The 24,721-nt window shown below is 44.4% G+C and overlaps 1 protein-coding gene across 4 annotated transcripts; it reads right to left on the reverse strand.

The window, feature by feature from the left end:
- Positions 1-249: 249 nt before the first annotated feature.
- POLR3GL (RNA polymerase III subunit GL) lies at positions 250-23,102 on the reverse strand. Of its 4 annotated transcripts, none has more exons than XM_048513590.1 (8): positions 23,003-23,102; positions 21,451-21,638; positions 21,139-21,268; positions 11,921-11,989; positions 9,833-9,889; positions 9,126-9,199; positions 6,688-6,801; positions 250-1,374 (listed from the first exon to the last, which is right to left on the reverse strand). In XM_048513590.1, exons 2-8 carry the CDS (start codon positions 21,574-21,576, stop codon positions 1,288-1,290), a joined length of 657 nt encoding a protein of 218 aa, XP_048369547.1. In that variant the 5' UTR covers positions 21,577-21,638; positions 23,003-23,102; the 3' UTR covers positions 250-1,287. The 4 variants fall into 4 exon arrangements, with proteins under 4 accessions (XP_048369547.1, XP_048369556.1, XP_048369538.1 ...); XM_048513599.1 differs by lacking the exon at positions 23,003-23,102 and adding an exon at positions 22,825-22,923; XM_048513581.1 differs by lacking the exon at positions 23,003-23,102 and adding an exon at positions 22,580-22,765.
- Positions 23,103-24,721: the final 1,619 nt, after the last annotated feature.

Here is a 24,721-nt window from a genome sequence, read left to right on the forward strand (position 1 = left end):
GACTGAGAAAGGGATTTTTTTTAAGTACCAGGATTACAAATTACTAAGAGGAGGAAAGGATTCTTACCACGATGACGACGGTGGTAAACAGCTGAGGAGTGAATTTAGCTTGTCGCAAAATGGTGGCTTAACCAAACCTCAAAGTAAGATTTAAAAACAGAAGATGTCACTGAAACAGTGACCTTCTTGGGACAGCAAAGAGAACAACATCACACAGAAGGGCTAGATAAAGACAGTAACAAGTCTTCGTAATTTGTTTGTCGTAGTTTTATTCTTTGGCAAAGTGATTTTAACACAGTCATGTGTTTCAGGATTCTTTTCTCACAAGCTGCTCTGGACAACTTTTTTGGGGGGGGGAAAGCAAAGTAAAAAAATATTTATAGTTAAATAAGAAAGGTTCATCTTTCCTGGATCCCACATTCTCCTAACATGTTTTTTTTTTAAAGAAAACATGCTGTTTTGAAACCAACGTTAGATCCATTGCTAATTAAAATTCACACATTCATTTTTTATTAACAGTACAAAAGACAAACCCTGGAAGATGATTGGAGATGCTTTCCAATTCTTGAAAAATGCTGGTGGGCCGCTCCACCCTCACCCCCACCTAGTCACAATGGTCAAACATGGAAAAGATCCTTGGTTTTTGAAACTATGGCATTAAAAGACCTCCTTTCCCCTCCTTTGCACCCCCTTCCCCCCCAGCAGTTGCATTTGTGGGAAACAGACATGAGAAACCGCACTTGAAGCTAGAGAGGGTAACAGGAAGGGTTTCTGCAGCAAATTAACTATCAAGAGATGTTCCTTGATTCCAAAAAAAGAAGTACTGATTTGATTTCATTTCCCTTCAGTGTTAATGTCTTCAAGGCTTCCCCAAGACTGCTGTTTCCTTTCTGGAATGTTCTCCTCCGTTCCAAAAGGCATAACTGAAAGAAAAATCAGGATCCGCTGCACTTTCTCTGATAGGAGACAAGAGCGGGAGGAGAATATACCACTATTGTACGCTGGCTATTTTGATGGGCGCCACCAGCTGAGATCCCTGAGACACACAGATGGCTGACAGAATGACGGATCGATGGTGCCACCTGGAGGCCACAACGGGCGGTCAAGGAAAACTCTTACGAAGCGACTCAGTGGAGAGAGAAGAAACTCTTCTGCATTCCCTAACGCGAGCCAGGTGGATCATCCAGGATCCTCCCAGAGGTGGCAGAAAAGATCTCCAGGAAACGAGCTGTTTTGGGTATGAGACTGGAAGGTCCTGTTCCTACAACTAGATGGTACTGTCACAATTCAGTATATGGCTTCGTCCATGTTGTCGTCACTGTCGCCCCCAAAATCTTCGCCGTTGTCGAAGTAGGACATGATATAATCTGTCTCCTGTCCAGAATGAAGAAAAAGAGAAAACGATTTGATCACATTTATGTTCTGCTGTTCTGGCAGACTGGTGCTCAAAGCGGGTTATAGTTCAAATCCATGATAAGACACAATTCATATATAATGCTTATCATCAAAGCAAGTGGCAAACGACCAGGATAGCATAGCTTACAGGTATCTTTTGGGGGAGAGAAGAACCTTGACTCCTAAAACCAGGGGGCATCCATTGAAAATGCTGGGGGGAAGAATTAGGACTAATAAAAGGAAACACTTCTTCACGCAACGTGTGCTTGGTGTTTGGAATATGCTGCCACAGGAGGTGGTGATGGCCACTAACCTGGATAGCTTTAAAAGGGGCTCGGACAGATTTATGGAGGAAAAGTCGATCTATGGCTACCAATCTTGATCCTCCTTGATCTGCAATTGCCTTAGCAGACCAGGTGCTCAGGAGCAGCAGCAGCAACAGGCCATTGCTTTCACATCCTGCACGTGAGCTCCAAAGGCACCTGGTGGGCCACTGCGAGCAGCAGAGTGCTGGACTAGATGGACTTTGGTCTGATCCAGCAGGCTCTTTCTTACGTTCTGCTGGATAGGGAATGCTCTCCAGGCAACAGTTTCTGTGCTGAAAATAGAGATCCAAGGCAAGGTTGATCTGGGAAGTTAAAACCCTGGGATAAGCTGAGTCAAACCCCCTCTACACCATTAGCAATGCCACACTGCCACTCAGACCCATGCTCTGGTGACCACATATTCATGGCCAAGTGAGCTGAGCTGATCCTATGGTGTTGCCCATCAGGGGCCACTTGGTTGCTTGTGATCTCTCCAGACAGCGGCTCCCTGGGAAATTTGCCAATGTTAAGAAGAACAAGACTTGATGTTCATACCCAGCTTTTCTCTATCTTAACGAGTCTTACAGTGGCTTACCATCACATTCCCTTCCTCTCCCCACTACAGACACCTTGTGAAGTAGGCAGGGCTGAGAGAGTTCTGAGAACTATGACTGGCCCAAAGCCACCCAGCAGGCTTCATGTGGAAGAGCAGGGAATAAAACCTGGTCCTCTAGTTTGCCGCCCATATGGAGGAGCAAGGAATCAAACCCGATTCACTGGATTAGAGTCTGCTGCTTGTGTAAAGGAGCGAAGAAGCAAACCCAGTTCATCAGATTAGAATCAACCACTCATGAGAAGAAGAAAGGCATCAAACCCAAGGATTTTAGTGAGTCCCATTCCCATCAATTCCCCATCCACACAGCTTGCCTACTCCCTCCCCTTCCCCCACCTGCTCACAAGTACTCCATTACTCAAACAACAACCACCACCTTTATTTGGCATTTAAAAATAGGTTCCAGAGCGTTGCCAGACATTTTTTAAATACAAATCAAGAGTACATTCAAAGCGCAGACAGGAAGACTGTATATAGCAGTATACATTACTTAGAAAGTTCTGTCACTTGTAAAAGAAATTTTGCTACTTTTTCCAAGAGCATGACATCTGTGTTGTTTAACAGAAGCTCCACAACAGAACAGTCAGAGCCACTTTCACACTTTCAGATTTGTCTAGGGCCAGCCTGGGAGAGAAATTCCTGATGCCCACATATCTCGGACAGTCAAGAATAATGTGAGCAAGAGTCTCCACTTGATTTTTACAGTGTGGACAAACCCGATCCTGGAGAGGGATGGATAAGTAACGACCCTTTGTAATGGCCGATGGGAAGGTATTGGATCTGGCCCTTGTGGACTACTCAAATTCCCAGCTAAACATGCTTCCTAGCATTGCGGGAGAAACATGCAGGTGGCCTATGGCAATGGCACTCCTGTCAGCTATTGGGGCAGTGCCATCAGCCAGCGGTCACGGCTGGCAGCGCAAGGAGGTGGGGAAAGGCTTCCATACAAGAAAAAGATGTGAATGGAGCTGGAAAGGGAGGTACAACCGGTGAGGTTTGGTGGTAGGCAGAGGGCGGGGCCATAGAAACTCTCTGCCTGAGGCCCCCCCCAAACCTGAACTGGCCCTAATTTAATAATTGCCCTAGTTCTAAACTTGGAAGTTCTCGCCCTTTCCCCAAGCTTTCCTGGCTAACATTGTTTCTCCCTCCCCACAGATATCGGCAGGTGGGAGAGGTGCTGGGCTTCCTCACTCCAGCCGAGCAAGCCGATCCGGCTGATCCGGCTTTCTCTTTCCCCTCAAGTCCCTTTCCTTTCCCACAACAGGAAAGACGCCAGGGAGGGAAGGGGAGAAACAATGATCATAACGAAAGACCTTTCCCCAAGCCTGCTGTTGAACTGGCTGCCGCCCTGGCTGCTGTTTTTTCTGTTTCCCCACAGATGTCAGATGAGGTGTTAAGACAAAAATAGCTTGTGAGGACAAAGACGGATGGCTGGTTTCCACAGAGACGATTCACAGAGCTATGCTGGAGTTTGTTAGCTGGCAATAACCAACTCTGTTTGACGTGGCTTCGGCGGCTAATGGAAGAAGGTGGCGGGCTGCTGAGGCAATAGAACGGACTATGTCACTTTGGACTACATTTTTCAGTTCCTCTATATTAATAAAAGGCTGTTCGAGGGAAACCAGCAGTGCTTGTGACGGCCTAGGCTAGAACCTTTCTCCTTGATGTTTAGATATTTTTATACATGGAGGAGAATTGAAAGCGAGCAGCAGTGGCGTAGTGGTTAAGAGCAGGTGTACTCTTATCTGGAGGAACCGGGTTTGATTCCACGCTTTGCCGCCTGAGCTGTGGAGGCTGATCAGGGCAATTCAGATTAGCCTGTACATTCCAACACACACCAGCTAGGTGACCTTGGGGTAGTCACAGTTCTTCTGAGCTCTCTCAGCCCCACTTACCTCACAGGGTGTTTGTTGTGAGGGGGGAAGGGAAATGAGTTTGTAAGCCCCTTTGAGTCTCCTATTTGAGAGAAAGGGGGGGGATATAAATAATCCTCCTCCTCCCCCCACTTACAGCTGATGTGATGCAGCCCATACCACCACCTCAGAATTTTAGCACCTCATTCTGCCGCATAGACTAGGCCCGTGGTGGCGAACTTTGGCACTCCAGATGTTATGGACTACAATTCCCATCAGCCCCTGCCAGCATGGCCAATTGGAGTGCCAAAGGTTCGCCACCACTGGACTAGGCACTGATTTATGGCACTTTGCACAGTTACTCTCCATGTTTCTCAGGGATGGGAACGGCACTGGCCAGGAATGACTCTGGTTTTATTTTGTTTTGAAATGGAAGAGAAGTTAAGCTGGGATGCTGAAACAGGGAACTCTGGGACAAAATTCCAGGGGACCTGGTCACCCTGGGGCCTCACCATGCCTTTTGTTTTCATATGATGTATGGTTTTGGGGCAGCAGGAATCTTGACTCTTGACGGTCCTAACATCAATAAGGAGGCTCACATCTCACCAAGGCTGTGCGTTAAGTTGCTGGCTCCTTCTCCGTTTTCAAGGAGCACTTTCACACATTCTGAATAAGGCACTTTAAATCCACTTCAAATGCGTACCATAGCTGGATTTCACTGCGGGAAATGGCAAAATCCACTTGCAAAACAATCGCTTCAGGGGATTGAGAGTGAATTATTTGGCATGTGTGAAAACACTAGCCACCCCTTTGTCCCCATGAATGCTGTCATTTACTACAATGGTTCTGGCTGTTGTGGGTTTTCCAGAGAGTGTGGCTGTGGTCTGATAGATTTTGCCGGCTGGCATCTTCAGAGGCGTGTCATGGTCACATCTCGCTGTGGCATGCCTCTGAAGATGCCAGCCATAGATGCAGGCAAAATCTATCAGACCACGGCCACACAGCCCAGAAATCCCACAACAGCCAGTCGATTCTGGCCACGAAAGCCTTTGACAATAAGATGGTTCTGTCCTGAAGGACAGAAGGTTACAAGTGTGGTGTAGCAGACTCTAACACGGAGAACCAGGGTCAATTTCCTGCTTCTCCACATTAGATGACCTAGGACAGTGATGGCGAACCTATGGCACGAGTGCCAGAGGTGGCACTCAGAGCCCACTCTGTGGGCACACGCGCACAGGATTCATCATGGGGGGGAGAAAATCACACACACACACACACACACCTAGGCTGGCTTGGGCCGCTGGGCACAACGCCCTGCGGAGAGCAGGGAGGACTTGGCTGGCAGGCCTGGTGCCTGTGCTCCGGATGGCTGCTGCCCAAGGGGGGGGGCAGAGGCGGAGGAGGTGGAGATGTTAGAGAGGTGCAGAGAAGTGTGCGCAGGACTTGCTGGAGGCTAGAGCAGGCTGGCCCCTTCTCGAGTGGGTGGGGTGGAGGCACTGGAGCAGCGCAGGGCAGAGCAGCGGGTGCACGCAGGACTAAAACCTCAGTATTCAGGTTAAATTGCCATGTTGGCACTTTGTGATAAATAAGTGGGTTTTGGGTTGCAATTTGGGCACTCAGTCTCAAAAAGGTTCGCCATCACTGACCTAGGACCAGTCACAGCTCTTTCAAAACTCTCAGCCCCATCTACCTCATAAAGTGTCTGTTGTGGGAAGGGGAAGGAAAGGTGATTGTAAGCCGCTTTGCGACTCCTTAAAAGTAGAGAAAAGCAGGGTATTAAAAACCAATTCTACTTCTTCAAACCAACAAACCTTATTTGGATAAACTATTAGGGACTTTGGTCTCTACTAGTGGGCATAGCTTACTGTAAGTAAAATCCTACTAGGTCATTTTTTGCACTGCCTAATGAGAAAGGCAAACTATAAATAATGTAAATGAATAAAATGCAAAGCTGAAGTCCCAAATCATACAAGCTATAGGTGGAACCCCATCATTTCCCCTACTTCTTAAATGAAACCACTCATTTAATCCGATGGCCTTGAGCAGCATCACACACTAATAACGTTAAAAACAAGCCTAACAGCCCGACTCATTTATTCGTATTATTACATCTTGCTATAATGTGGGGGGGAAAACAGCCCAAATGGCCTTGTGTTCAATGCCTGCTGGGAGCACTTTCAGTTTCTCTCCAACAGAGATCTTTGCCCTCCCTTCAAGAAGTAGCAAAATAATTCTCTTCTATCCAAGCAAAAAATGCTTTTCCAAAAGACAGTGCTCCAACATATCAATTCACCCCGATTGACACAATTTATTTGAACAAAGCAGCTTCTTGTAGTGACCATCTGAGGTGATATCGCAAATCGTGGAACAGTTAAATATTTTAAATATTCAGGAGAGGCCTTTGGATATGACAAACCTGAATAAAGGGGGGAGCAATAATCTTCTCTGAGCAAGCCCCCACTTTCCCCAAAATCCCCCCTCTTCCCAAGGGCTGGGGACCCTCACAAACGAAATACCATACCTCTTCAAATTCTTCTTCATCATATTCTTCCTCTTCTTCCTCCTTCCCTTCCTCACCCTCTTCTTTCTCTCCTTCCTCTTCAGATGTCACCTCCTCCTCCTTTTTTTCCAGAGTCTAGGGAATGGAACACAGACATTTTTTTTCAACCAAGGCCTTCTTTTTTATTACATTGCAACTTCTAGGGATGGTCCTTGACCTTGCAAATGGGATCTAGGGGTAAAGGGGTGGGAAGAACGATGATGATAGCAGCTCACACCACCAACACTTGAACCCCAGAGAGGTTCTGCAGAAGATAGAAACAGGCTTTGCAGCTCACTAAGGCCCCTTCTGCACGTGCAGAATAGTGCACTTTCAATCCACTTTCACAATTGTTTGGCAAGTGGATTTTGCTATTCCGCATATTAAAATCCAGCGGCAAAGTACACTGAAAGTGGATTGAAAGTGCATTATCCTGCATGTGCGGAAGGGGCCTAAGAGTAGACCAGGAAATGGGGACAGTGGAGTGGATGTTGTTTTTAACATGTCTCGGCTAAAGCCCAATTTTGGCATAAAACTAGTAAGGTGAAAAAGTTCCCTATGAGATTTTTGCCCAGGCGTGTGTCTTGTCTAAACGGGAGTGTGGCACCTGTAAAGTGCACAGTTAGCATGCCTGTTACGGTGTCTGCAAGGACTACAGATGTCTGGCATGCAAAGTCAGTACTTGAGGAGGGGCTATAATTCTGGGACAGAGCACGTGCTTTGTGCGTAGAAGGTCCTGGGTTCAATCCCCACCATCTCCAGTTAACAGGTTCAAGTAGTAGGCAATGTGGAAAATGTCCACACAAGACCTCAGGAAGTTGCTATCAATGTGAATGCTTTTGGTATTTATTTTATTAACCTTCTATTCTGCCCATTCCCAACCTGTATCAGGCTTGGGGAGGCTTACGAAGATTCAAAACGTAATATTACAACAATGACATGGATTAATGCTCTTCTAAAACCTAAACTACAAACCCATTGATGGTGGATAATAATCAACAATATTGTACAATAACCTATAATATATACCTCTCTCCTCTTCTTGGCAGATCTTCTCCACAGTTCTTCTACATACCACTATCCAAGATAGGGAAGAGCCAACAAACCAGGAAAAGGGGGGAGGGGAGTATACATTTTGTCCTTCATAACTGACAGATTGTCATGATGGGGCTGTGGAGAGGAAATTTGCTTTCACTTATGCAGGTGCAGTGAGTGCAGTGTTATCGTTTCTAGCTGTGGCCTTGGAGTTCTGTGGCTGGGAAGAGACTCCAGGCCAGTCAATGCGAACTGTCTGCTTCTCATGTGGGGGTGGAGATCTTATATTATCAAGAGTTTGGCGCGCTTTTCGCCAGAACTCTCTTTCTATGTTCCTGACATGTCCCTTCAATAAAAGCCTTGAACCAAACAAGTGAATTATTGTCTGAACGGGAAATCTGACACAGATGACAGTTAGCAGCTGGAAGGCCAACAAGATGGAACAATGGAAGACGAATGGCTTCAACCCAAAGCTTGGTGGAACATCTAAAGTGCTGACCTAGTCTTCACTAGCCTGAAGGCAGCTTCGCCTGTAGCTACTTTGCATGATCTGAAACACAGTTTACATGCAATTCTAAGCCTAGGCTACAAGAAGTTGGATTTATATTCCCCGCTTTCTCTCCTTTAGGAGACTCAAAGGGGCTTACAAACTCCTTACCCTTCCCCCCTCACAACAAACACCCTGTGAGGTAGGTGGGACTGAGAGAGCTCAGAAGAACTGTGACTAACCCAAGGTCACCCAGCTGGCGTGTGTTGGAGTATACAGCCTAATCTGAATTCTAAACAAAACAGGCTCTAGATACTTCTAGAGGTCTGTATCCAAAGAGGGTTGGGGGAGTTGGCAAAGGAGAATTTTAATATGCCAGCCACTACCTCATAGTCTGTCTACCTCATAAACATGTTTATTTATTGAGCATACTTTTGGCCCTATCAGCTTCAAAACCTCCAAAGAAGGCATGCCCATCACCTCCCAAAGACACTTGGCCCACTGAGGAACTGTTTTAACGTTCAGCCGAAAACTCGTTTGATTGAATTTCAACCAATTGGTTCTGGAGAAAGAAGAGATAGGATAAGAAATAGGATGGCCAGCTGTTTTCACCGGTGAAGCTTTGCTTGCCATAGAGATCAAGCAATGGGTAAATTTCGGCCCACTTGGCTGATCCTCAGAACACAGAAGTAGGGAACATTTTTCAAAAAGCCCTATGAGCTAAAAGCCGCCTGAGCAGGGAATTTTTAAGAGCTGTGGCAAAAAGCAGCTCATATGAAGACAACTAGCCAAACTCGGATGGAACTGTAGGATGTGAGCTACTGCAGCTGTCAAGCTCGGCCAGAAAGTACCACCCCACCGCCCAGCTGAAGGGTTGCACGTCAGCATTGGTGCCTACCTCCAGTTTCTTGATGGCTTCCTCCTTGTCCACTGGCACTTGAGTTTTACGCTTGGGAGGAAGAACAGTTGCTCCTGCACCAAAAAGAGGAAGATTACAGTATTGGGCTGGAGCACGTTAGACTAGTACCCCACACACTTGCACTGGCTACGGGTTGAATGGATGAACCTGCTTCATGCTGAGTCAGAAAGTCGGTCGACCAGGCTCAGTACTGTCGCAGAAGACTTTCACATCACCGGCTACTTGATCATTGTAACCGGAGATGGTGGGATTGAACAAAAGAGAGGCACGGAGGGGATATATAGCTGGTGGGGAGAGATTAAAGGGGAAGGCTAGCAAATTCAACGCTTCTCGACCTCCATTTCCAACCATACTGCATTTTGAAAGTATCTTACAAAAGTATCGCATTTCCCCGAAAATATATTAATTTTTGCTCCAAAATATGCGTTAGGGCTTATTTTCAGGGGATGTCTTATTTTTTTCCCATAATTTTGCCGCCCACCCACATAACCAGATCAGCTGCGCCGGGAAATCTGTAATTTGGGCTTATTTTTGGAGTAGGGCTTATATTTCAAACATCCTCCAAAAATCCCGAAAAATCATGCTAAGGCTTATTTTCAGGGTAGGTCTTATTTTCGGGGAAACAGGGTACTAAAAAACAAAACTCCTCTTTTGTTATTTTGAATCCTATTTTTAAAAGCACTTACTTTGTTTTCTAATCTTCCGCACACGGATTTTTAGTTCTTGAGGCAGCCGTCTCCAGTCTATGAGAACAAATTTAATCAGTTACTTTACTTTTTAAACTTTATTTCAGATTTATACCCCACCCTACCCTGGCAGACTGGGCTCAGGGCGGCAAACAACAACATCATAGACTAATATGCTATAAACTATAAAACCATCTAATAACAATATGTTTCAATATAAAACCTACATCATTTAAATATCAACAGCTGGCAATATAACATTTTGGGCTTCCCAGATTATAACTACTGGAGGGGACCTCTACAAGGGAGCTCCTTTCAATTCAACACAGAACTTCAAGGAAACTCTCCTCCTACCTCCTAGTTCCTGATGTATTGGGGTTGGGGGGAGGCACAAAAAAGAGGGGAAGGAAATAGAAAGAGAAAGGAGAAGAAGAAACGGAAGGGGGAAAAGACAGGAGGGGGATCAGATTTGATGTCAAGTCGCAGCTGACTTAACCAAATGCTTGGCAGAACATTTTAGTCTTCTAGGCCCTGTGGAACATTACCTTATCCTACAGGGCCCTGATCTCAGACGATAAGGAGTTCCATCATGTTGGAGCCAGGACCAAAAAAGCCCTGACCCTAACCCTAACCCAACCCTCACACCAAAAATCAAATCCAGCATGTGGCCCACCTGATGCATGGGACCTATTCTAACCAAGGAGAGTCCCAATGCTGCCATGGGCAGTTAAGGACACATGCAAAATATGAGTGTGTAACGTTATTAAAAATGTATCTTATGGACAATAATAATTCTTGATGAAGGACAGAGGGGTTTTTTATTTTTTAGAAAATTGAAGTTTTGCTTCTACCAGATGGTATGGAGAAAAGCCTGGGAAACAGCAGGCATTATTGTTTCCCACCAAACAGCTTATGTTCCAGACCCAGAAACTACCTACACAGTCTCCAGTGGTCTTGATCAAACTGGTCATCTCCGCAATCTGGTTGTGCTGGGTGGGGGGATAGACACTATGGCTCATTCCGCACATGCAGAATAATGCACTTTCAAACTGCTTTCAGTGCTCTTTGAAGCTGTGTGGAATAGCAAAATCCACTTGCAAACAGTTGTGAAAGTGGTTTGAAAACACATTATTTTGCGTGTGCGGAAGGGGCCTATATTTCCCTTTTGTGTGCACGTTCTGTGGGCTTGACATGCAGCCGGTCCTGTAAATAAATCTGTTTCATATAACTAACACTTCCTTCTAAATAACGAGGCAGTTAATTCCAAAGGCCATGTCAATGCTTGTCTGGTTTTTTAGTAGTTGCTGAGTATAAAACTCATTTTAATACTTGATGAGTATAAAACTCATTTTGGAGACAATCTCGGCTTTCTCCAGTAGAACCACTAATTGCTTAGAAGAGAAAAATCAGCCTTTAATAGACGCTTCATGGGATGTGATTGACCTCCATGCCATGAAAAACTTTAACTGCTCGTTTTCATGCAAAGGACAGGGCATTTTTCTCCAGGCCTGTTGGCAACCTGGCATTCTGATGTTCCATTGCCTGACTGGAAAAACACAAAGCAATCTGCAGAGCAAAGCGCAAAAGAAGAACACGTAAAGTAATCCTCTATAAGAAAGCCATTCTAAATAAACAGCTGAGAGCAGGTAACATCTCAAAGATTTGCAGTATAATCCTAAACATGTACCCAGTTAAATTCATTCAGTGCATTTAGGATTGCAACCTTAAGACCAAAATCAAAGGGAAAGAAATTATAGGCATCTTTCTGTCTGCAAAACATTAATCTTGCATATGCATCAGCTTCACAAATAAACAGCACTGGTTAGCTCTCATTGCATTTCATTGCCCTTTCCCTGGCTGTTTATGGTGCCTTTTCTTAATACCCAAGTGCGTACCTGACAGCTGAGAATAACCTTTAACGCATCTGACTCAATAAGGCTCTAATCCAGGCAAGATGATGCTGCACTAAAAACCGTTCAATATTTTTTTCCAGGTGCCACAAGATCCTTTGTTTCTGTAGCAACAAACTAGCATGTTGATCCCTCTGGGATATTAAAATATGCAAGACAAAAATATTCTCAGACACACCTGGGTTCCACTCGATAGTGTTATCAACAGGACCGGACATCTGGTACTTGTCAGAGTAACGCTCCACATCTGGGGGAGAACACCATATAAAGTAGCATCAACAAACTAGGAAGGCCATTCTTTTTTTTTATTTAGGGAAAGAAACACCTTCCCTTCCCCCATCCCACACCCCTATGCAGATTAAACCTTAGCTAGTACCTAACAGAGCCCTGGAAGAAATCCAGAAGGACGAATCCTACCACTGTACAATTCCTATATTCATTTCCACCAAAAGATCTAAGTACAATTGTGAATTCATCCTCTGCCACTTCCTCGACCTTCTTTGTTGTCGAATGCTATGCTTGAGTCCTAGTGCCTACCTTGTTCTGTCCCTGCCCCTTCCGTTTGAATGCAATTAAAAAATAATAATAATTAAAATTCCCCATTACGACTTTGTACGTTAATGAAGAATGATTTCTCGACAAGCCAGGAGTCTCTTTGAGGTTCCATGAGGGGCATCTTGTGAGTAATAAACAGAGGAAATATTGTATGCTATAAGTTTCCTATGTGGAAAGAGTAGACATAGAGGCAACTTCTACATTATGGAACGTGCTGCCCTTTATTGAGAGCAACCGTAGGGCAGACACGTGCAAGGCACCTTTGAATAGACAAGATGATATCAGTATTACTTTGTAAGCCTCACTTTTCAGTTCTTCAGAGTCCCCGAAGGACGGCTGCAGGTGGAATGAATCTGCAAGCAGCGTACAGCGATACATGACCCATTCATGCAAAGCACTGCGTTGTCTCAATAGATTGCTGGGGCCTAGCCAGTCCCAGCCTCCAGGAAGAAGGCGGGCATGGAGAGGCTGCTCCGAGACCGTGGTCTGGTTTGCTTGTATATGGGGGGGCTGCGGGAGGATGAGACGGCAGTGGCAGAAGGTGGAAGTTACAGACGGGCTGGCTGGCCGTAGCCTCCTGAGGGGAGCAGTCATAGCAGGGCCAGGCAAGTGAAGGTTGGGGCTCTTTTGCATGACATTAATAGCAAGGAATCAGGGGCGCCATTTCGGGAAGATTCCCGGGCCACTTGCCCTGTGCTTTACTCGAGTTTATAAAATGCCCTGTGGCGGTTGGGGTGGCCTCTTTGCATCAATTTGTGATCACTGGTGGTATAAGCGGATTGCTGATGGATGGTTAAGGAACAGAGGCTGAGTGAATCGCTGTCATCGCCGCATTGTATTCCCAGAAATGGTGCCGCTGGGAACGTAGTTGCTGGCTCATTTTTGCTCTTTTATCAAAGTATCATGTGTAATGCTGCCCAGAATAATGGTTTTGACAAATGCTGTGCTTAAGAATAAGTTATAATGCTCATAATTGTTTGGGACTGTTTTCTATGGGGGAAGCACACTATTCTCTCTTCCGCTGCACCACTATTGATCACACTTAAAGACCTTTTGGTGGAAAAGGATGCAGTAAATACAGACAACTGGGGCACACCAGCTGGCAATTCCATTGCTTATCAGAGTCCATTGCTTATCAGCTGGCAATTCCATTGCTTATTATTGGAGCACATTCCTTAGGAGGAGAGGCTGCAGCATTTGGGACTCTTTAGTTTGGAGAGGAGACGTCTGAGGGGGGATACGATTGAAGTCTATAAAATTATGCATGGGGTAGAAAATGTTGACAGAGAGAAATTTTTCTCTCTTTCTCACAATACTAGAACCAGGGGGCATTCATTGAAAATGCTGGGGAAGAGTTGGAAGGGACTAATAATAAGGAAACACTTCTTGCACATATTAGCGTGTGAGATTGGTGTTTGGAATATGCTGCCACAGGAGGTGGTGATGGCCACTAACCTGGATAGCTTTAAAAAGGGCTTGGACAGATTTATGGAGGAGAAGTTGATCTATGGCTACCAATCTTGATCCTCCTTGATCTGAGATTGCAAATGCCTTAGCAGACCAGGTGCTCGGGAGCAGCAGCAGCAGGCCATTGCTTTCACATCCTGCACGTGAGCTCCCAAAGGCACCTGGTGGGCCACTGCGAGTAGCAGAGTGCTGGACTAGATGGACTCTGGTCTGATCCAACAGGCTAGTTCTTATGTTCTTAGAGTCCACGTGCCTAAGATGAGACCTGCGCAGGACAGCTGACCTGAAATTATTATTGGATCTGTGCACTTTCTGAGTTAACAAAGACAAATTTTGCTCCACATTAAAATTCTCTACCTGGAAATCTGCATTCTGCAACTTTTATAAGGATGTATCTTAATCATATCGTCAAAGAAAGGTACTAGTTTGCATAATTTAATTTGCTTCTGCTAGACGAAGGGGAAAGTTGTACAGGACACTGAATGACCTGAAGTCTGTCTAGTGAAAACATTCAGTGGACGCCCTCCCGCTTTCCATGTCACAGGCAATAGTTCAGTTCGGTTAACCTTTATTAGGCATACGTATTAGGAAAATATAAACAATCACTTCTCTAAAACTAACACCAAAATTTTTGCCACACTTTGTAAAACTTGAAGATCGTTACAATTAAGTATTTGTACCATTCTTACTTTCCTGTTATAAATTGGTTTGGCTGGTGAAGAACAGTCCTTCCTAAACACATCATATTTCTGACAGTTGAACAGAATATGCTCCAGAGTTTCAACAGTTGTTTTACATACTTTGCAAATTCTATCAGCATATGGGGTTTTACTAAATTGACCATAGTATTGCGCCGAAGGGGAAACATTACACCTTGCCTTGTTGAAAACCCATTTCTGTCTAGGATCAATCAGCAAGCTAAGATAATATGCTGACTGTCCCAATTTTATAGTGATTCCATAATATGACAGTGAACAGGATGAGTTTGCATGACTATAGAGCCGTGGTGGCGAACCTTTGGCACTCCAGATGTTATGGACTACAATTCCCATCAGCCACTCCAATTGGCCATGCTGGCAGGGGCTGATGGGAATTGTAGTCCATAACATCTGGAGTGCCAAAGGTTCGCCACCACTGCTATAGAGCCATTGTTGTCCCTGGTCATAGGGGCAAAAAGACGTATTTTTATTTGGGATAATATTTCCCATGGCATCAAGATTAATAATGTTTCAAAACCTAACCCCGAGCAACACAGTTTTTGAATAATAGATTCCCACCACTTTGTTTTCTGCAGCTCAGGAAGCATTATGTAGGTCAAACTACACTCAGCACAGGCAATATATGCACACATTTTCAAGGCCATCTTTGTAGCCGTAAAGACTAGGAACTTTTTTAAAAGGAAGTTTACATTTTCAAGATGCCAGATTTTGGGCTCAATCTTGTTCAGGGTAACTGCAGAATATACACAGCCACAGTTATTATTTACACAACCGCATGGGCAGAACTGGATTTTTAAAAAAATCACACAGTTGAAAATGGCAACAGGGATCTCTCCTTCTTGCTCTGTAAACATCAAGTACCACAATTCCAAAAAAATATACTTACAGGACAACCAAAAAAAGCAAAAAAGAGTTGGTTTTTATAGCCAGCTTTTACTCTATCTTTAAGGAGTCAAAAGTGGCTTACAATTGACGTCCCTTGTCCTTCCCACAACAGATACCTTATGAACGCAGGTTGGGCTGAGAGAGTTCTGAGAGGACTATGATTAACCCAAGGTCACCCAGCAGGCTTCATGTGGAGGAGTGGCAAATTCTCTGGATTACAGTCCACTGCCCTTAGCCACTACACCACATTGGTTGCACCACTATAAGTGCAATTAACCATTCACAGAGGAGTCTGTCCACTGGGTTTACGTACCCTTTAAGGGTCTAGCCCTGACCCCCGTCAATTTGCATACACTGGGCAAATCTGCCCCCTCACTGTTTCTGGAATGACTGGCACTGCACTATCCTAAAAGTTGCTATACCAAGTCTAAGTCCACTTGGTGTCCACTAAGTCCACGAGCTCAGGATGTAATTTTGCTCAAGAGGGCACTCCAGCGATTTCCCAATATAGAGCTGCAGGGGAATTATTCTCAAAAGGAAAAGAAATTCATTGTCCCCTTGTCCTTCATTTCAATATAACCCGCAGCTGACCTTGTTGATGAAAACCAGCAACTTAATAGAGACTTAGGAATTTGGAGTAGTTGTTTTGGCATGACCTATTACCAGGCATGGCTGTATCTGTTTACACCCTCAAAGAATAGAGTTCTTTGAGGGTGTAAACAGGCATGTGGACAGGGGTGAACCGGTGGACATTGTCTACTTGGATTTCCAAAAGGCTTTTGACAAAGTTCCTCACCAGAGACTGTTGAGAAAACTCAGCAATGAAGGAATAAGAGGGGAAGTCCTCCTATGGATTAAAAACTGGTTGAGAAACAGGAAACAAAGAGTGGGTGTAAATGGGAAGTTCTCACAATGGAGAGATGTCTAGGGAGGTGGTGTCCCCAAAGGATCCGTTTGGGACCGGTGCTCTTTAACCTGTTCATAAATGACCTGGAAGTAGGGGTGGGTAGCGTGGTGGCCAAGTTTGCAGATGATACCAAATTATGTAGGGTGGTGAGAACCACAAAGGATTGCCAAGAGCTCCAAGCGGACCTTGATAAATTAGATGAGTGGGCTCAGAAATGGCAAATGCAGTTCAATGTAGCAAAATGTAAAGTGATGCACATAGGGGCAAAAAATCCAAACTTCACATACACGCTACAGGGGTCAGTGCTATCAGTCACAGACCAGGAAAGGGATTTAGGCGTCTTAGTTGATAGTTCCATGGGAATGTCAACTCAATGCATGGCAGCTGTGAAAAGGCAAACTCTATGCTGGGGATCATTAGAAAAGAATTGATAATAAAACTGCAAAGATTGTCATGCCCTTATATAAAAGCAGTGAATGCGACCGCGCCGGAGTACTGTGTCCAGTTCTGGTGCCGCATCTCAAAAGGATATTGAGGAGATAGAAAAAGTGCAGAGAAGGGCAACAAGGATGATTGAGGGACTGGAGCACCTTCCCTATGAGGAGAGGCTGCAGCGTTTGGGACTCTTTAGTTTGGAGAGGAGAGGTCTGAGGGGGGATATGATTGAAGTCTACAAAATTATGCATGGGGTAGAAAATGTTGACAGAGAGAAATTTTTCTCTCTTTCTCACAATACTAGAACCAGGGGACATTCATTGAAAATGCTGGGGGGAAGAATTAGGACTAATAAAAGGAAACACTTCTTCACGCAACGTGTGATTGGTGTTTGGAATATGCTGCCACAGGAGGTGGTGATGGCCACTAACCTTTATAGCTTTAAAAGGGGCTTGGACAAATTTATGGAGGAGAAGTCGATTTATGGCTACCAATCTTGATCCTCTTTGATCTGAGATTGCAAATGCCTTAACAGACCAGGTGATCGGGAGCAACAGCCGCAGAAGGCCATTGCGTTCACATCCTACATGTGAGCTCCCAAAGGCACCTGGTGGGCCACTGCGAGTAGCAGAGAGCTGGACTAGATGGACTTTGGTCTGATCCAGATGGCTTGTTCTTATGTTCTTATCTTTATGACCTATGCATCAAAAGACATTTTACAACCCTTCTGCATTTTATGACCCTTGAAGCAAACTGCTCTGGGCCTTTAATAAACTGGTCTGTAGGATTTTCTGTATGATGGCTTGGGCTAGCCTGATCTTGTCAGATCTTGGAAGTTAAGCAAGATTGGTCCTGGTTAGTACATGGATGGGAGACCACCAAAGACTATACAGAGGCAGGCAATGGAAAACCGCCTCTGATTATCTCTTGCTTTGAAAACCCAATGGGGTTGCCATAAGTTGGCTGTGGTTTGACAGCACTTCCTGCCACCATGATTCTCGGACAGATGGAGGCTTCAGAGAGTAGCAAGAAAAGGCCATTCATCTCCTGTTCCCTGGGACGAGGGCTCCGAACAAAATGGACAAGGATCTGTTGATAAAGAAGTGGCTCAGGATGCCAGGACAGCTCTGGAGCAAGCTAAGTTAGGATGTCTCCAAAATGCAGGCGGGCCATCTTGGCTCAGAACTTGGCCTTGGTGTGGTCACAAAAGGCACTCTAGGGCCCCTTGGTTTAGCCATGATTCTGGATGCTTAGTGACCTCCCAGGGCAATGCCCTCTTGGAAATTTTTGCAGTAAGCTAAAGGGCCACCTTTGTGTTTACAACTCTTACATGTAGCCCTTCTTTAAGGAAGGTGGATATCAAATAGGATGTCGAAGAGATAGAAAAAGTGCAGAGAAGGGCAACAAGGATGACTGAAGGATTGGAGCACCTTCGTTATGAGGAGAGGCTGCAGCATTTGGGACTCTAGTTTGGAGAGGAGACATCTGAGGGGGGATATGATTGAAGTCTATAAAATTATGCATGGGGTAGAAAATGCTGACAGAGAGACATTTTTCTCCCTTTCTCACAATACTAGAACCAGGGGGCATTCATTGAAAATGCTGGGGGGAAGAATTAGGACTAATAAAAGGAAACACTTCTTCACGCAACGTGTGATTGGTGTTTGGAATATGCTGCCACAGGAGGTGGTGATGGCCACTCACCTGGATAGCTTGAAAAGGGGCTTGGACAGATTTATGGAGGAGAAGTCAATCTATGGCTATCATTCTTGATACTCCTTGATCTCAGATTGCAAAAGCCTTAGCAGACCAGGTGCTCAGGAGCAGCAGCAAGCCATTGCTTTCACATCCTGCATGTGAGCTTGCAAAGGCACCTGGTGGGCCACTGCGAGTAGCAGAGTGCTGGACTAGATGGACTCTGGTCTGATCCAGAAGGCTAGTTCTTATGTTCTTATGGTGGAGTCAGGCAGGACTGGGCCCCAAAACAGCAGGAATATTTGCAACTGAACTATTCTAGAAGGAATCACTAGATGACATGAAAAGAAAAATGTCAAAGTTAAAGCATTATTAGTTAAAAAATTATACAGACACATTGATATTCCATCAATATGCTTGCTCCCTCACCAACATGACATCACTTCAAATAGCCCTGTTTAGTTATTTGAAGGGATTCCATGTTTAAAAGCTTGGAATACGTCAGCTGAAAGAGCGCAATCTGTTTTTCTTTACAAAGTGTTTGGGGTGCCACATTCCGTTCCCTATTCAGTTTTATGACTGGAAGCAGGCCTGAGTCTACTAGAAACCAGAGCATGGCTATCTACTCTGACATTCTGGCTGAGACTCTGTTTCATTACAGAAAAAGACAGCCTGGTCCAACTCGCGATGCCTGATCTGATGATTTCCAATTGGTGGTCCAACATCATTAGGAAGATCAAATCACTTGGTTTCTCACTGGAAACATTCCACATGCTTAACAGAAATGAGAACTTCAGCTTACTAAAAACAAGACTACTAGACCAGGAACAACAGCTGCTTCTAGCATCAGCAAACAGATCATGCTCCCCCCATACATCGGCAACTGGCACACTACACTGACCTATCACTGGAGCCAACACAGAGATGGGCCCTAACCCGCGCCAGATGCAACGTGTTTCCATCGGCAATAGAGGAAGGGCGACTACTTTCTATCCCATCCAATGAAAGATATTGTCTCTATTGTCTGAACCAAGTAGAAACCTTGAATCACATGATTTTCTTCTGTCCTAAGTACTCAAACATCAGATACTTATTACCACAATCCACATACCATAAAGCACTAATTTGTCCAGCTGACTTGCAAATGAACTTCCTTCTCAACAGCAAGAAACAGGAGACATTGGAAAAGACAGCTGAATTTCTACTGCAAGTGATTGCTGTATGGAACCAAGGAAAATAGCAAGGGACATTACCTGCTTATATTACTTACAGCATTATTTAATTTATTTTTTACTCTATATGCTTAATAAAGGTTATTGAACTTGGATGCCATGTTGGTGAGGGAGCAAGCTTGTTTTCTGCTGCTCCAGAGGCCAGGACCAGGAGTAATGGGTTCAAGGGGAAGGAAAAAAGATCCCACCTAAATATCAGAAAAAACTTCCTAACAGTAAGGGCTGTTCGACAGTGGAATGTGCGACCCAAGAGTGTGGTGGGGTCTCCTTCTTTGGAGGTTTTTAAAAAGAGGCTGGCCGGCCATCTGTCAGGAATGCTTTGATTATGTGTTCCTGCATTGCAGGGGATTGGTCTTGATGGCCCTTGGGGTCTCTTCCAACCCTATGATTCTAAGTGAATTAACTTATTTAAGATTAATATTTTTGAGGATCTGTAATGAAACGTAACCAAATAATTATTTAATATAATAAATAATATAATAAATGTAATATAATAAATAACCAAATAATTATTTAATATAATAATTATTTAAGTAAATTAGAACTCTAGTGGGAAGCCAATTTCATTTTAAGAAATGCATGTAGGAGCTGCTGTTTTCTTCTCTTTTCTTTTTCTTATTGATGGTTTTTTATTCTTATCTCCTTTTTCCCCTTTTTCCTCATGTTTTGTTCTCATTTATTTGTTTGCAATGACTGTAAATTTGATGGAAAATTTAATAAAAATTAATTTTTTAAAAAAGAAAATTTCCTGCTGTGTTTTCCAAAAGGTTCTGCTCCACACGTAGCTGCCACATTATTTTATAACACCTAGTTCTGCCCTATAATGTTCTGCTTTAGAATTCCAAAATAATTAAGAATCCTGTCAGAGAAGTTACACTGAGAGGGTGGGATCAAGACTCCCTCCCCAGCTGCTTGATGGCTACATGTAAATTTGACCTCAGTTTTCCAGCATCCAAGACCAATATTTGCCCTAGTACTGATGCAGCTCAAAGAAAACCATTGCCTTCTGAACAGAGTAGCCAGATTTCTTTTCTTTACACTGTCGAGTGCAGAAATTAAAAAGCTGCTGCTGTTGTTCCTCAAATAAAATTTTCCCGCCCAACCTGTAGGATCCCTGCCAGAAAAAAATATATAACATAAGCAATTCTAAAGCCCTCTTCCCATAACCTCCCATCCAATAGCCTCCACCTACCTGGCTTTGGTGTCAGTTTTGCCAATAGGTCTCTTCCACAAGCTTTGTGTCATCTACTATTTATCTCAAATCCTACAGAAATAGGAGTGACCTTCCACACAGCCTGACTGATTCCTCTCTCTTCAAACACTTACAGACATTCTGTGACATCACATCAGCTCAACCAATCCTTGGTTGTGGTAGGATTTGTAGGTGGAAAAAGCAACGGCCTGCTTTTCACGTAATAGACAATTAAAATGTGGCCGGCTCTAGCATCCTGCACAGAAGTTCATTCTGGGTATTTCTGAGGGTTTCATCAGACCTTCTTACCTTTCTTAGGAGCAGACGGTTTGATGAAATACGGCAGGTTCTTCATCGCTCCCCTGAGTTCTTGCTTCAGGGCCAACATATATTCCACCTCTTCACCAGTTAGCAAGGGAACTGGTTTATATTCCAAAGGCTAGGGGAATGTGCAAGGAGAAAGATGAAAGCTTGCAAACATTGTAGAAAAAATACCGCCACATACCCAGGCCCACTAAACAAAGAACTTATCCAATAACAAATCACTATTTCAGATCAGTTGGATGAACCCTGAAAAGCTGCTGAATGAAAGATCAATTGGGGGAGGAGAGCAGGACTCACAGGAAACAGAGGCGAGGGCTGCAGAGTGGGTGGGGGCAGGGCTTCACCCTTTCCGATGCCCACGGCTTCAACACTGAAGGTCATGTGACTGCCCCGGCCCCTCCCTCTGCCACCTCTTCCAGCCATGAGTTGTCTTTTGGAAGGAAACAAGCATAGATCTCAGGACAATTGCAGATGGACGGTGAAACCTGCGGCATTAAAGATAAGAGGGACAATGTATTATTGCATCCTACCCTTATTAGCAAGAAATAATCCATCTGCAAGATGATCAAGGTTTCCTATTTTATCCTCACAACAACCCTGTTAAGTAGATTAATCTGAGAGAGTGTACCTGACCCAACAGCATCCAGCAAAGTTCACGCCAGACTAGATCTCCCACATAAGGGCAGGAAATCCCCTGCACGTGGGCCAAACCGTGGCATGCCAGATCTATTTGCTTGGTATGCAGGGCCAGTCCTCCATCAAAGCAACCAATTCACCTTCCTAAGGTGCCAGTTGTGCCCCTAGGGCTGGTAAACTGGCAGAAGTATGGCTTAAGCCCATCACTGGCATACCAGAATCCTGAGGGGAAACAATATGGCCTCTTTGAGGTTTCCAAAGGAAAAAAGGATGCTGGACCAATTAGGCCTTTGTTCCCATCCAGTAAGGCATAGGTGTCAAACTTGTGCCCCTCCAGATGCTGGCAGGGGATGATGGGAACTGTAGTCCATAACATCTGGAGGGCCGTGAGTTTGACACCACTGCAGTAAGGGAATCCTGGATACAGCATACCTCAGTCCTTACAGTCACAGTAAATGCTATACTGCAGAATGAGATAGCAGAATTCCAATGCATACTAAAAAATGTACCTTCCCCAACTGCAAAGGATAATCTCTCCCTAGCTTTATACATGCACTAAGGCTTTTTTTTAATTAAAAAGGAGCATTCATATATCCCCTGTATTAAAAAAAAACCCCATTTCCCTCATGTAAGTAGAAATCTGGCAGATCTTAAAGAATAATTCAACCCCAGTATTCTCTTCCGTGCAAAGTTATGGCTTAATTTTTTTCCCCACTTGCAGCATGGGGGGGGGGGGGGGGCGCGTTGGTTGGTTGATTGACGGTCATTTTAACACGTTAATGGCTCCCACCTCTTTGTTTTTCTGGCTCTGTCAGAGAAGAAACCTGGCCCGCCAGAAAGAAAGGTTCTAGCCCATCAACCCCTTTTTTGTGCTGCTTTTCTACGCGCAGGGAGTTCTAAAACCAACATTCAAGAACCGCCCCGCCCCCCCCGCCCCTCCCCCGCCCCTGTAACGATTCTCCATTCCAGCATCTCGTCCTGCTGCGTGCGTAAATCTAACCCATAATATACAACACACGACCAAACTGAAATCACCAAAGCCCCCTCTTCTTCATTGAAGCTTCCAGGCCATCATTCAGCAGCAGCCCCACCCCGTGGGCGGAGCTCCGCTGGTCTGCTTGCTTACCAAGCCTCTTATTGGGCTATTGAGCAAGTGAAATGAAACTGACGGAACCAATCAATCAATCAATCCCCCCATTCCCCTGGGCTTTACCTTCGCTCGCGTTTCTTTTCCTTGGCGAACGCACGTGGAACGGAAGCGGCAGGCACCCACGGGGGATTCTAAAGTCGAATACACAACATTCGAAAGGGGCGGAGCTGGCAGCGCCGCAGCCAATAGGGAGGAAGGAATGAAAGGCGTGGGGGCGTGGAATAGGAGAACGAGGGGCGGAGCAACAGGAACTCGAGGGAAGTCGGAGAGGTCTTTGTAAGGTTAGCCAGTTAAAGATGGGGAATCTTCCGTTTAGTGACGTCTGTTCTTTAGGGATGTTTTTGAAAAGGGTTAAGGGCTCAGTCCTGTAGGTGCAGTTTTGTAATCCCCGTTTGAGTCAGGGGGATTTATCCATAATTAAAAGATGCATAATATCGGGCCATACAGTCCCGTGTTTATTAATAGACATGTTAAGGAATACCCATTAAATTAATATGCAAAATCTAATATAAATGGAGGCTGAGATCACGGAACAGTTCAGTATCAGAGCATGTGAAATGGAGTGAAAAACTTCAGAAATCACAAAACAATTAAGAAAAATAGAAGTTGTAAAGCATGATGTGTGGGTAGCATTGCAGTCTTTGAATGCCGTGACATAAAACTGCATGTGTAAAATAGGTATATATAATATAAATAAATATAAATAATATAAGACATAATAAAAATACATATAAATAAAAATAATATAATGCCAGTACATACTATAAATATAGTTAAATGCACATGCGTACACACAAGGTTATACAACAATATGTCCAATTCTATTTTGGCTTATTGTATCTATTTATTTACAGTCCACCTGTCTCCCTGAAACTCAAGGCAGATTGCACAGTGTAAGTCAATGCAGTCAGTTGGATCAGACTTCTAATTGGTAGTTCGATAGGACCAGTATTGCAGAAATTAGAAACAGTGCAAAAATGTAGGAGACATAATATATCAATGCAGAAAACACTATTACAAAAGCAAGAAACAGTGCAGTAAGAGAAGGCTACGTATAATAACCCAGCTAGATGGGTCAAATCCAGTAGAATCTTAACCGAAACCAGAATTTGGGGGTATAAGCATTCAAGACAAATCTCCCTTTGTCAAGAGCTTCAACTTTCAAGAGCTTATAGCCCAGAATTTTTGGTCTCTATAGTGCTGGACATTAAATTGTTAGTCTTCCACAGCAGACTAACACAGCAAGCGTCTTGAAAATTTAACAATTTGCTTTCCAACAGATAGTGCATAGTGTTCGCAGTGGCACAGACTACTGTACTTTATGAAAGCACCTTGCTGAATAGGTTTGTTATAGTGTAGCCCTCGTGTGTGTGTGTGTAAAGTGCCATCAAGTTGCCTCCACCACATGGCAACCCTATGAATTAATGACCTACAAAACGCCCTATTATTAATAGCCTTGCTGAGGTAATGCAGACTGGGGACCGTGGTTTCCTTTACTGAGTAATTCCATCTCAGGTTGGGTCTTCCTCTTGTCCTGCTGCCTTCAGCTTTTCCTAGCATTATTGTCTTTTCTAGTAACTCCTGTCTTCTCATAATGCAACCAGTGGTGGGATTCAGCCGGTTCACACCACTTTGGCAGAACCGGTTGTTAAAATGGTGCTTGTAAACAACCAGTTGTTAAATTATTTGAATCTCACCACCAGAACTGGTTGTTAAATTATTTGAATCCCACCACTGAATGCAACCAAAGTACAATGCCCTCAGTTTAGTCATTTAGCTTCA

Source organism: Sphaerodactylus townsendi, linkage group LG01 (assembly GCF_021028975.2).
Source record: "Sphaerodactylus townsendi isolate TG3544 linkage group LG01, MPM_Stown_v2.3, whole genome shotgun sequence".
NCBI classification, from domain to species: Eukaryota; Metazoa; Chordata; class Lepidosauria; order Squamata; family Sphaerodactylidae; genus Sphaerodactylus; species Sphaerodactylus townsendi.